This window comes from Delphinapterus leucas, chromosome 15 (genome assembly GCF_059928025.1).
Source record: "Delphinapterus leucas isolate spDelLeu-1000000601 "Yukka" chromosome 15, BTC_Dleu_Yukka2, whole genome shotgun sequence".
Taxonomy (NCBI): Eukaryota; Metazoa; Chordata; class Mammalia; order Artiodactyla; family Monodontidae; genus Delphinapterus; species Delphinapterus leucas.
This window is the reverse complement of record NC_143143.1, coordinates 51,081,475-51,095,587: the sequence shown is the minus strand read 5'-3', so window position 1 is coordinate 51,095,587 and position 14,113 is coordinate 51,081,475. Positions and strand designations below refer to the sequence as shown.

The following is a 14,113-nucleotide window of genomic DNA, read 5'->3' as shown; positions in this document are numbered from 1 at the left end:
CGAAAAATATTTTTTCTTGAAGCTTTTTCAGTCTCTATTCTGTCACTTCACCATAACAGTCCATAAACCTTGCTCTGTGCCAGATGCTCCAAATTCTGGGCTTTTGTTATCAAGCTTCAGATCCTTCACAGGGACTGAGCTGTGACTTCTCAACCCGGTGACCAGGATATGGGGCATTTCCCTCACGTTCCAATAGTGGCTCAGTGTGTATAGATAATAGGGTTGTTGTACTTGCCTTAAGGACTCAAGGCCGCCAGGACTGGGGAGACAGTGGCCGTGGCTGAGCCTCAGGAGCCTCGACAATAGGTTTCCCTTCCCTTTTCATTTCCTTCTCCATGTTGATCTTCAAACCTATTTTGTAAGTGATCCAACACCTGTCTCCATCTCCTTCTTGTTTATTTTTAATAACAGAACAGCTTGAAGCTTTGAAAAGTATGATGGAAGCAGGAGAATCCGCTGCCCCAGTGAACATCTTAGAGGATGATAATGAAGAGGAAATAGAAAGTGGTGAGTTGGATGTTTTAAATTTACACATCACAAAAAAATACTTTTTAAAATAAGAAAAACATGAATTTGTCTCAGTGGGCCCTTTTATATAACACAACATTCTAATTCCTAATAGGTACATGTACCAACCTTAATCTTTTGTTATTTTGGGGGAGTTTTCCAAATAGTATGACTTAGAATTTACCTGCACACTAGATTTTAGTAGCTTAGTCATCTCCTTTCCTGTTGTGCATTCAGCTATTCAGCAGAAACTCACAGCCAGAGAATCCTTGAAGCACTTGCTGTAGAAGGCCGGGCTTGGAATAAAAAGAACATTTCTGCAGTTCTTTCCCGTAAACAAAACCTGAACATCAGTGCTGTTACTGATGACAGCAGTAAGGCGAGTTAAAAGGGAAGGAACCTGGATAGAGACCCTCAGTAAATGCTTGGTTTGTGTGCACTTATAGTGAACTAGAAACTCAAAGCCAGAATTAAACTTTCAAGTTCAAATTCCTTCAAATAACCAGCTCACCAGAATTGCCTATATCTATATTTACAGGTAGATATTTTTTGCAAAGGCAGCCTTGCTCAAAATATTTTAATATTTGTTATTAACTTCTATTTTTACTTTGGCCATATAGCCACTACCATAGTCTTTGGTTTTACGTGGGTCATTTGAAAGGTTTGGAATGTTTTTAGAAAACTATTTGTTCATTATGTATCATGAGAATTGATTAACAAAATGACATGAGAGTTGATTAACAGAATAGTTTGGACATGCATTGAGTGTCTATTGGTTAGTGCCTTGAATTTAGATAGTGCCTTGGGGCTAAGTAATTTAGAAACATTTGTAGAAACTCTGTTTTTCATATAGACATCTGAAATAGAAGAGTAGATTTTAGGAAAGTTTGACATTATAGGTAAAAACCTAAAAGCTGTGAGAATCAACGAATCGTATTCACAACCCCTTAATAAAGACTCCTGACTATGGAAGAGACTTTATGAATGATTTATGTTGCCTGGGAACATGACTTACTTCCATATGTTTTATACATCAGGGAGGGTCTGGGAGGCCAGAGATACCTGGCAGTATTTAATCAATGCCTGTTGTGGTTATCTATTACTGTGTAACAAACCACCCCAAAACACTTTATTATTATCTCTCCTAGTTCTGTGGGTCACCTGGGCTCAGGTTGAGGGCTCTCCCTTTGGTTTCTCATGCGGTTGCCGGCAGATGACATCGGGGGCTGGAGTCATCTGAAGGTTCCACTGGGCCGGGTGTCTCGAGATGGCTCACTCGTGGCTGACGGTTGATGCTGGCTGGCTTTTGGGAGCTCAGCTGACACAAGCACCCCCATGTGGCCTCCCCAAGTGGCTTGGGCTTTTCACAGCATGGTGGCCAAGATCCTTGACAGAGCGTCCTGAGAGCCAGTGCTCCAACAGGCAGAAAACAGAAGCTGCTAAACTGTTTAAGAGCTGTGCTTGGAACTGGCACATCATCACTTCCTCTATATTTTATTCATCCAAGCAGTCTTAGTTAGGGCCCACCCACATTCCAGGGGGTGGGTGAGAGGCAAGATCATGTTGTAGAAGAATCAGTGGGAAGCTGGTATTATTGCAGCTGTCTTTGGAAAATACAGTCTGCCACATTGCTTATATTATTTCACAGTTTTCGCAAATAATAAACCCAAACAAGGTTTAAGAATAAAATCTTGAAAGGAATATACTGAGTTGGCCAAGAAGTTCGTTCAGGTTTTTCCATAACATCCTATGGAAATTTGGCCAACCCAGTATTTCAAAAGATCAATAAAATACTTCTAAAATTTGAAAGTCTGAATATTATATAAAAACTGTCCCTTAACTTAGGTTAAGTTTCATAGATGATAATCATACACATGTAAGGTGTTACTAGATACTCTAATCCAGTAAAACAAACTGAAGAATAATGGAATACATTAAGAAAAATCATAATAATAATAACTACGATTTTTGTACCAACTGTGGATTAGGTACTTTACATCAATTCCTCATCTAATCTTTATGCAGCCAAAGAAATAAGTATTATTATACTAATTTTTCAGGTGAGGAAACTGAAGCTTAGAGTGGTAACATATGTTACATGCAATCCCACAGCTGGTGAGCAATGCTACTAAGATTCAATCCCAGAATTGCCTTGACTCCAGGGTCAAGACCTTCTGTACCTTACAATATTGTCCTTCTAATGTATAGGAATATAAAGCGAACATAAATATGCAAAATCATTGGTAAAATATTTTTCTTTATAAAAAGGAAAAAATATATAAATGATGTGAGTCAAAAATGTGAAGTTTCCTGAACACACACACATTGATCTAAAATGAGGGCTCAGCAGGATTCCACTTACTGTCCTTAAGGGTACTTTCCCAACTTTTATGCAAATGCTAATTACTCCTATAGACAAAATAAATTTACCTCTAATGATTCCCATGTTATTCCAAAATGTTTGAGATAAAATTTTGATTGTTCTAACAGAAATATATGGGTTCATATGCACCTGAATTTCTCTCTAAGGCTATAGAGGTTTCTGCTATACCAGTTACATATGTGAGTCTCACGTTTCCTCAGTCATACTTGACTTCAGCTCTGGTCAGCCAGTTGGCTGTAATTACCCTGCTATCACAGTATGATCCTACTATACCTGAATGACTAGAGTCTCTCATTTAAATACTTCAACACAGCAGGCAAGAGGAAACCAAGCATAGTTCAAGAGGGCAGGCCTGCCTGGAGGCTGTAGAAAATAGAAAAGGCTCTCAGTCAGTGGAAGCGTGTGCCCAGTCATTAGGCTGGATGTAGATTCAGACAAACAGTGGAGAATAGCAGCATTGTGTGTGGTTGTGGGTGTGTCTATGCATACATACACACTCATGAGATGCTAACCTTTAGTCATACAACCCTTTTAAAACAGTTACTAAGTCTCTCCCCCTTCTATGGGGTATACCCCTGGAAATTCAAGTAGTTTATATCTGGCTAAGCAGGTTAGACTAGATAAAAAATTGAAATTCAGTAGTGATGGTGGGAGGTTTCAAAATCTTGGTTACAGACTGTAGGTCATGAAAACCCAGTGTCACACTAACAGCATTGGGCTAGAAGCCTGAGAAATCTAGGTTCATATTCTAACTCTGTGACCTCAGACAATTCAAATCATATTTGTGAATCTATTTCCTTTAAATGAAAACACTGGACTAGATTCTTTTAAGACCTCTTTCAGCTTCTCAAATCCTTTTTTCTTGCCCAAGGCCTATATGACCTACTTAAAAAAAAAGTCATCTGCCTCCAGACTACCCCCTCATCAGAATATCAGTTCCGGAAGAGGAGGGTGTCTGACTCGTTTCCCTTACCTTTATCCCTTCCCTGGAATAGCACTGTGCAAAAAGCAATCTAAAATTCTGAATCTAAGACACCGTCAGTTGAAAGGCACTACTATTTTATTGACTAAGAAAGAAAACTGCTTCCAGTGAATCGTAAAATGCCATCGATTAAAGGATACATTGCCATATTAGATATATTACAATGCGGGGAAAAAAATGCACCTTAGAATCGGTGAAAGTTTTTCATTTACTCCTGTTCTTGAATTCTCCTTTCCACCTTTGAAACATACTTAAAACAAAAAATGTCTAATTCTTATGGGTCTGTTCACCTCCCTCAGAAATATTTTCACTGTTTTTTTTTTTAATAGTAAAGGTCCCTCATGCCCAGTATAGTGACAGTGTGGATTTGTGTGGGCCTTGTCCTGTGGCCTGTGGGTGTCTCCTGATTCTGGCTAGTTTTTAGGCAAATTCCTGGGAGCCCCTGCAGGATGGACATCATGGGAATACAGATCTCACACCAGCATGTGCCTAATTTTCCAACAGGCAATCCTTTTTCCACCTATAGCCTTGGGTGGATACCAGGGCTCTTATAATTTCCTGGACTGGTGGGCCGGGTGATGGCATCTGTGCCTCCCTATATAGCCAGGCCAGGCTCCTGGGTCACCAGCTTGACTTAGCACCCACTTCCTGCTCCCTTCCCACCATGAGCCCAATGAATGATTTCAGAGTCTTTTAAACCGCAGCCAGATTTGGCAAATGATTTAGGAGAGCAGTAAGTCCTTCCAAGCTCTATCTTTTTTATATCACACCACTCCCGGCCACGAGTTATTATGCCCATAAAATTCAAGTGGACATTTTTGACTCTTTTTCAGAATTATCAAATGTACTTTCCTTCTCTTGTATCTTTTTTTTTTCCTCTGGGTGTCATAGAGGATCAAAATACCCTGTTATGAGTCACAGTTCTTCCTGAGGTGTTTGAGGCTTTAATTTTTAAGGTTAGTATACTGGAAAGGAAGTAATCATTCACTTAAGAAAAATTTGTTAAGCATCAATCATGTAAAAACCATGCTAACAATGATTTACTGTGTAACACAAGAACAATATCTGATATCTTGTAATAACCTATAATGGAAAATAATCAGAAAAAAAATATATATATATAACGAATCACTTTGCTATACACCTGAAACTAACACAATGTAAATCAGCTATACTCAATTTAAAAAGTCATGCTAGATGCAGAAGAAGTAACAAGATATGTTCCTTGACCTTGAGTAGGTAAGAATTTAGTGAGAGTTTTATCTGAAAAAAAATTGCTTATTTAAATGTTCCCATTTTCGTTTAGCTTCCTTCCTCTCTAGAACTGCTTATATTTTACCCAAGATTATGGAGGAGGCCTGACCCCTTGGTGGTAAGTTGGCTTCATGGATTTTCCATTTGTCTTTCACACAGCTGAGCAAGAGGAAGAAGCTCACCCTGAATACAAATATGGAAATGAACTTTCTGCAGACGACTTGGGTCACAAGGAAGCTATTGCCAATAGTGTTAAGAAGGTCAGAGTCTTGGTTCCCTTTCCTTTCATGACTTGCAAGAGGTAGCAGCTGTTAGTTATAGCATTTCAGAAATGTGAGAGCCACAAGAGAATAAGTAGGCTGTAATTCCCCTTCTCAGTTGGGTGGCCACAATCAACACCCGAACTCGAGGCATGCACAATACTAAGTTAGAAAGGACATTTAAGTGACTCATTAGCCATGCCCAGTGTTGACCCCTACCTCTTCGGCCCATGTCCTTCAGATGTTTTTATTCATTGCATTATTATAGGTGATCCGGGAGAAAACAGCAGCACCCCAGCAGCAAAGGTTAACCTATTCAAATCATCAGGAAAATGACCCCGATCACCCCGGCAAGCCCTCATTAGAAAACCAGTCCTACTCATTGATATCTCGTCTCCCTCTTAATGTAGAATAAGCCTAAAAATATTTCCATCCATCCAACCATTCAGCCAAAAAAATAGTAACTGTGTACCCACTATGTCCCAGGCACTTTCTGGGCCATAACAACCCAGAAGGGTCAAAACACACTTGGCTCCTGCCCTCATGGAGCTGATAGGCTGATGGGAGTTTATTGGAAGGGGGTGGGAAACAGACAACAAACAAGTAAACAGTCATTTGTATGATTACAATTTGTGATAGGTGCTATTACAAAATTAAGAGTGAGTACTCAGATGGAAAAAAAGAGGCGGAGAGAATAAAACAAGGAAATGAGAACCCAAAGGATAAAGAGGAACTGGCCATGCACAGGAATAGAGGTGTTGCTTTTCCCAGAGAGGGACCACAGCAGTAGCAACAACAAAGGCAGGGTGAACAGAGTGGGTTGAGTGAGAGGTCGAGTGAAACAAGATGAGATTAGACAGGCAGGTGGGAATTGGAGGATGAAGGATGTGAAGGGGGGCATGGTGAGAAACTCAAATGTTAATTTAAGTGAAATGTGAAGCTACTGAAAAAGTTTAAAGAAACGGGGCAGTGTAGCCTCACATAATTACCTTTGTGTGGGGGGTAGTGATGTGTGTGTGTGTGTGTGTGGGTGTGGGTGTGCACGCACTGAGAACATTTGAGATCTGCTCTCTTAGCACCTTTTGAGTATACAATACAGTCTTCCTAACTGTAGTCACCATGCTGTACGTGAGAGCCCCGGAACTTATTCCTTTTATAACTGGAAGTTTGTACCCTTTGATCAACATCTCATTTCCACCACCTGCTATCCCCTGGCAAAGTGGTTGATTTTTTTAATACTACTGAGTGATTGAGTAAGAAGATGCAAGAGTCATTGGCCTAGGAGTCATTGGCGACCTTGAAAAAAGGAGTCTCAGTGCGGAGGTTGGGACCCCTGTAGCAGATAGATGTGAGTGAGGAGACACTACACTTTTGGGCAGTTTTGCTATAAAGGGGAGCTGGTGGCTAAAGGGAACCCGAGGAGTCCAGGGAGTATTATTTTTAGGATGAATGAATCTGGAGTGATAAATGAATTCCTGGACGTGGGTGGGATTATGGTGATGTGAGGGTGTGGTCTTTGATGGGAGCAGCGATACTTGATCATTAAGACAGAGGATGAAGGTGCGGGTAGGTGTATGCCTTGGGTGCTAAGAAAATGGAAGCAAATTTGTCTGCCGAACAAAGCCAAGGGAATACTGCCATTACCCCTACCTTCTCCAATATAGAGAATCGCAGCTACTTTCAGACTAATAGATGCCTACTAAGACTCAGTGCTTACCTTTATGCTGCCTTTATCAACACAAGACATGAGTGTTGAGTAGCTGAAGAGTGACCCTTTACATACCAGAGGAGGTGGCCACATCGATTATTTCCCAAGCCCCATCACTAAATCATGTACTAAATTACCATAAGGAAGCATCAAAATAGGCAAAGACTATCAACAAAGAAGGGAGATAAGCATTAAGATGAGCTTTTATGATGTGAAAGAGAGCTATGCCATGATATCTTCTCAGTTCTCACTTTACCTATTCCTTTATGTTACCAGTAATTTCCCATCTTAACAAATAAATAGAATAATAAGTGTACATGAATTTATTTAAATATCTACATACGTATGGCTAGTAAATTTGGAATTTTGCCCTTTGGAGAGGTAAATTATTTTTATCTTTCTCTAATTTAGGCTTCAGATGACCTTGAACATGAAAACAACAAAAAGGTAACAAAATAATTTCATTGTACATTTTGTTTTCATTATAAGACACAGTACGTGGGCCTCTAATATTGAGCATTTTGTACTAAGTGTTGTTACTCTATCTTCCCCCACCCACTGCCCCATGAAATATCAGAATGTTTATAGGTATTATAGGTATAATATTTACATGCTCAATGCATCTACATATGAGTCTTCAAAAGAAAGAATTAATCACAGTGATGAAATGATTATATCCTGATAAAATCACAAAGCAGAGCGCAGGCAAATAAGATGATTTTCCTAAAAATAAGTGTTTAGTGCAATTAGGCAATTTCGTAGTTGGAATTTGAGATTTCATTCCTAGAATAAGAGTACATAATCATCAACACACTGAATTTTAAAGTAAAAATGACCTATAGGTCAACAAATTCATATTATAGTAAAATGGGAAGGGGATCTTGTTCTGACTATATTGACATTCTGAAAAATTGTCAGTTCACACTGTACACATTCTAGGAGTTTTATCTAACATTATTCGGTGTTGATTTTATTGTAAGGAAAGTAAAGTTACATTTTTAGTTTCTTTTATCCTCTTCATGGCTCATGATATCAAAGTGGTCTTTTTTAGTAAATGTATGTGGTTTATTATAGTAGTGAGATGCAAAAATTTACCTTGTCATTTGATTCCCACACTTCAGAGCTTCAGAAAATACTATCTTGTTGTGTATGGGGTCTTATCTTATTTGGAGTAAAACCCTATCTTCTTACTGTCTAAATATTGTTTGGAATAATCCTGGTTAAGTCTGATCCCGGTCTTCGCCCAAGATATTTGTGAAATTCTCTCCTACTAGAAATTCGTAAGGTATTGGGGTCAACAAAGGACAGGTTGACCGGTGATCACTGATATTTATTAGCTAAGTAGCTGTGACCAAGTTATTTTAATCTTTAAGGACTCAGTCTTCTCATGTGGTCAGTGGGTCAGACTCTAATCCTTGCTACACATGATGACTGACAGTAACGAGGTTGTCATGCACGGACTCAGGCCAGTACCTAGCTTATGGTACGGTGTTACTTATCATTAAACACACAAGAAAGGAATTAGACATGCCCCTGCCCTTATTTGGGGAGTCAGGACATATGAAAAATTTATTTTAAAAAATCCCAAGTTACATTCTTTGATTATTTATCTCAGACTTTTACTGGTGCAATCAGTTTGATGATCTAGAATGTTAAGTTATCAGATAAACAAATGGCCTATTTTTTTAACCAATGAATTGATTCATGTGAGTCAGCAGTTCATTCCTCAGTATCAATCTCAACTAAATGTAGATTGCTTTTGAAGGCGTTATTTTTGTTGTTGATTTTGTTGCTTTTGTTCTGATTTACTACAAAATGAACTACAATAAGTTGTTTCTCTTTGCCTCTATGCAAAACAATGCAGTAATAGGTCCTGTATAGTGGGTTCTCACATTAGTTTAAGAATAAGCATTTTTTTTAATACCGTAAACCATTTATGTATGTGGCTTGGTTTCCAAAGCAGTGTTAAACAAAGTGTGGTTCCCCAGACCACCCATATCATTAGCACTTGAGAACTAGTTAGAAATGCCAATTATTGGGCCTCACCCCAGACTCACTTTATCAGAAACTCTGAGAGTGGGTCCCCGGAATCTGTGATTTAACAAGCCTAGATTTACACTAAAATTGAAGGACCACCGTTTTTGACATTATGCCACAATTTGTGAAATCATGAATGATAATACCTGCTATACATATTTCATAGCATTGCTCTGAACTTCAGTATAGTTTCCAGAATAAAGCCCTTTGAAAATCTAAAAAATGTCCCCCAAATGTAAGGTAAACTTCATATTTTACTATTATCTCCATTTGCATTATTTGGAGCTACAGTGGACATTCACTTTTAAAGTTATCCTTTAGTTAGGATAACTGAGAAGAAAGAAGTCTTCATCTTTCGATCTGTGTGTGTGCAAATTATCGCTAGTGAGGCAGTCTGAAGCGTAAATCTGAGAGTCCTGCTGAAGTCACTGACGTGCATGTTCCCTTTGTCGTGCTCGTAGGGCCTGGTAACTATAGAAGATGAGCAGGCATGGATGGCATCTTATAAATATGTAGGCGCCACCACTAATATCCATCCATATTTGTCCACAATGATCAACTATGCACAGCCCGTAAAGTTTCAAGGTTTCCATGTGGCTGAAGGTAACACCGAAGGTTAAATGCTATTGCCTTTTTTGTCTGCTTTTCTTACGTTATGCTGTGAGCTGTGATCTGACTTGCTGCCATTTTCTTTTCTGGGCACGTGGACTGTTCCATCTCACCTTATTTTCATTGCGTAGACCACGTAGTGACATGTCCTTGGCATGTGGGGGCCTTGTGTTGTCGTTCCCGACATCGTCCACAAGGCGGCTCTGACAGACTATGGATTTGGTAGCAATCCAAGAGGTTAGCCTCTTGCATTAGATATACTTTTTTATAAGACTGCTTTCTGTCGAAAGCTGGTCTCCAAAAACGTATCAAGTATTTTCAGACTTTTCATAATTATTTCTGGACTGGAGAAGCTATCATCCTCATTGGAAATACATATTTCAGGGGTGGCTATGAATGGCAATTGGTATACACATAATTGGTTTAATGACTCCAAACTTAATTCATCACACTTTTCTTAAGTCAGCCATCTCCAGCCACAGGATGTTAATGAAATTAGGAGCTACTGATATAGTAAGGAGACATCTGCCTCCAAGGCCTCATGATTCAGGGTGTAATTATATTTATCGCTTGTCTTTCTGTGAGGGTTTGATGGCAGGGTTTCTAAGTGCATCTTTGCTTTCCTTTACAGAACGCAATATTCATTATAACATGTCTTCTTTTAATGAGTCAGTTGGTCTAGGCTACTTGAAGACACATGCGATTGAATTTGTGAAGTATCCTTATGTATTAAGTGGAATAAGTGGTTGGTGAACTTTGGGTTTGGCAGGAATCTCTAAAATAGAAAAATGGCTAATATATTATTGTGGTTGTAGAACTAATAAAATAATGTATGTGAAAGACCACAGCAGCTGGGAAAACCTGCCCAAATGTGGATTGTTTTTATAATCCACATGGTGAACTGTGGTTTTTCTCTTAAGCATCCTTTATACATGTGAAATTTGTTCTCTGTTGTCATATGTGTGTCATTTTTGGTCTAGATCTTCATTTTAGCTCTTTGTCACTGCCGGAATACTCTTTTTGCCATTTTCCTTAATATGTTACACAGTTATAACAAACGGCAAATGAGTCGCATTTACCCCAAGGGAGGCCGAGTCGATTCCAGTAATTACATGCCTCAGATTTTCTGGAACGCTGGCTGCCAGATGGTTTCGCTGAACTATCAAACCCCAGGTAGGAACTGATGTCCAGTGACCTCGAATTCCACGAGAACGCTTTGACAGGACGGTGCCAACAGTTGCCATCAGTTGGTTGTGGGCATTTTTTTCATGGAAGCAGACATATGGCAACACAATGTGTTGTTGGATTTATAGAATGGTGAGAAATTAAAAATGCAAACTAGAGCAATAAGACAATGGTAGAAGATAATAGATTTTGATTTCAATTGAATATCCTTTTGGAAATGCCATGACTAATCTGCTAAACATTGTCCCCTTTGCCAAAATATGTCTAATTTTGCTTCTTTTTGGATCAAACTTACCTTCTCGTCCAGAGGCAGAATGAAGTGAGAAGTATTTGAGCATCTTTGTATAGTAACTATGACTCATTTCTCCTTGGGAAAGTACCCTTCCCACTGTTAACATTCAGCAGGAGATCAGCAAAATAGTGGCATCTCACCGTAAGAGTGCAGAATATTATAGAGTAGATTCTGCTAAAATGGTGTTTAAGGAGTTCTGTACCCTTGGAGGTACTAATATATAACTTGTTCCTCCAAAGTGTATTCTGAGGCAAGTTTCCAGTATATAATCTTTTTTTTTTTTTTTCCCTGCAAGGAGAGCAGTCAATTTTTGTGAATGCATAAACAAAATTTGTCAAGTTTTCAAAGTTTGCTTAAGGGCCTAGGATTGCAATTAAAAATAGAAAAATAATAGGCTCTAGTTACTCACCTAAAACAGGTGAGAAATATGCCACAAAACCGATTCACTTTCTGTGGTTAATGCCACAGCATGGTCCTTAATATTGGTTAAGAAAAAAACCAAAACACCTTCCTTGTTCTGTTCTTTGCTCTATAACGGTGCCTCCCATGTTTCCCCATTTGGGGGGCATTTTCTTTTCAAGTCCATCCACCATATTTTGTGAATCTCAATCCACCTTGCTCCCTACGATCTGTACTGATCGAAAGGTCCTATGACTTGCATTCCCTTGGCATGAATGCGACCTGACTGTGTTTACCACCCCTTGGTGATGCTGCCTCAGTGATCAGGAACTGGGTTCAGATTTCTGCTCAGCATCCCTATCAGTGCTCACTCTGCTAAACTGTGACCAGGTACCAGCACAGCCCTGGAGTGTTTCTAACAGAGACAAAGTACGATTAAAAGGCACTGCTGATTTTACTTACTTAAAAAGAGGTCAAGTTTTATTATTTATTGTCAGTGACTCTGTTATAAGGATTAAATGATCCAAAGGCAGCTTATGATCTAGGTCAGTTTATGTTGTATTCTATAACGTTAGGTTTAATCACAGCACTTTGAGAAGAAAAAAAAAAATCCATCAGCTGCCCATTTCTTTTGCTGATGAAAAGAAAGAACATTGCGTTTGCCTGCAAGAGAAAAACCATAAGCCATGCCCTGCCACTAGACCCCACTAGAAGAATTCTCCTGAAGTCACCTTAAGTCAATTTTTACATACTTACCTAGTTTATTTTTTATTTTAATCGAGTTTTGTATTCACATGACCCTACTGGGTATGTCCGGTGTACCCTTCCTCTGGGATGGTAAGGCACATCTCCTCTAACTATATATCAGCTTGGACATCTGTACTCTCAACACTAACTCAACAATCATATGAAACATATATTGAATCCAAATTTTAAAGCATTGCCAACATGATCTCTATGAACACAGATTTTTTTGTTTAGTTTAAACACAAGGTCATTTCAACATGGAAGAGAGAGTTGTATGCCTTAAACAGACCCTTTAACCTTGTGGTGTTAAAAAAAGACCTTTCAGCCAGGGGTCAGTATCTGATTTCCGTTGTTTGAAATCACGCCATCAAGATCTTCTTTGTCCGAGGAGACGAGATGCTAAATTATTTTTGTCTCTTAACAGATTTAGCGATGCAATTGAATCAGGGAAAATTTGAGTATAATGGATCGTGCGGGTAAGTAATGTGATTTAAACTGTAGTCACTGTGTTCCACACTCCATACTACAGCTGTAATGAAACCGTGTCATTTTTAATTAGGAGCTGCTGAATTTAAGCTGGGTTTGAGGGATGGGATAGAAACAAATGAAATCCCCAGGTAAATTACATCTGCAACGTACATTCTTCACGGGACCCCTGTTTAACTAAGCAGATTTAAAAAAAATAAATAACGACTAGTTAAGCAGTTTATTATACACACTCTAGATTTTAGTGCTCTCACTTTAAATTCAGTAGCGGAGGTTTTTATAGCTAGGACAGATAATGAATGTGCTCATTTGGACATCAGCAGTAGACAAAGACATTAAATATGTGTATTTTACATACGACCTAGAGAGGAATGAAGTTGATTTAATATATAATGAAGTCCTAGGTGTCAAGTGGAATTTATTTCAGCTAGGAAGAAGGCTTTGTCCTCCTTTGATAGACATGTTTTGTATGTCTTGTAAATAGCAGCTACCAAAAAATAACACTATAAATGTTGTTTCAGTTACTTAAATAGAGCTCCCTAAAATCTGCAAACCGAGTAGTGAAATAGGAAATGTTCATTTCATTGAAACACTGAAAGGTTAAATGAAAATATGAAGTTAACATTCTATACATATGAAAAAAAACTGTGTGACCATTTTTTTTCTCCATGCAAATGTCCCCAAGCAGCACTGCAGGTAAATAATCACAAACCACTGCCCAGAGACCTCTAGACTAATTCAATAGAGTACTGTCTCATCCCACCATGCTACTGTCAGGATGTTCGTGGCCTCCCTGGTTGGATATTTAATTTCCATTACTAAAAACAGTCAAGATAAAATTTTCAGCACGTATGGTTTCAAAATGCCCACTCCCACCTCTTCCTGCCTGCCAGTTCACCTACACCCACGGGTGACAACCCTGCTACCCAAATCAGGATATAGCAGCTTACGGGATATTTGCCTCTACTGTGTATTTTGAAAGAAGTAAAAACTGTATACCTTAAACTAATACAGTGTTATATTTCAATTATATCTCAATAAAACAGGGGGAAAAATAAAATTATGGGTCAGAAGAAAACAGCTAAATACACATTTCAGAGATTTTTTTTTTTAAGCTACTTTGTTATTTAGCGCAAAGCATTCAGAACCAGGAGATTGTGTAGGTAAATTGATGGGTGGACCCCCAGTGGAGGCTTAGGCAATGAGACCCCAAGGGCAGCTGTGGCACAGGGGATAAAAGCCCTCGGCTCCAGCCTGACCCGGG

General features: G+C 38.9%; 1 protein-coding gene across 1 annotated transcript in view; it reads left to right on the top strand.

The window, feature by feature from the left end:
- Positions 1 to 14,113, top strand: part of PLCB4 (phospholipase C beta 4) — a 158,661-nt gene that overhangs the window by 81,491 nt on the left and 63,057 nt on the right. The window contains exons 16-22 of the mRNA XM_022556478.2: positions 412 to 507; positions 5,286 to 5,386; positions 7,506 to 7,541; positions 9,593 to 9,734; positions 10,372 to 10,456; positions 10,789 to 10,913; positions 12,788 to 12,839. Of these exons, the coding sequence (XP_022412186.1) occupies positions 412 to 507; positions 5,286 to 5,386; positions 7,506 to 7,541; positions 9,593 to 9,734; positions 10,372 to 10,456; positions 10,789 to 10,913; positions 12,788 to 12,839 (637 nt within the window). The remainder of the gene's footprint in view (positions 1 to 411; positions 508 to 5,285; positions 5,387 to 7,505; positions 7,542 to 9,592; positions 9,735 to 10,371; positions 10,457 to 10,788; positions 10,914 to 12,787; positions 12,840 to 14,113) is intronic.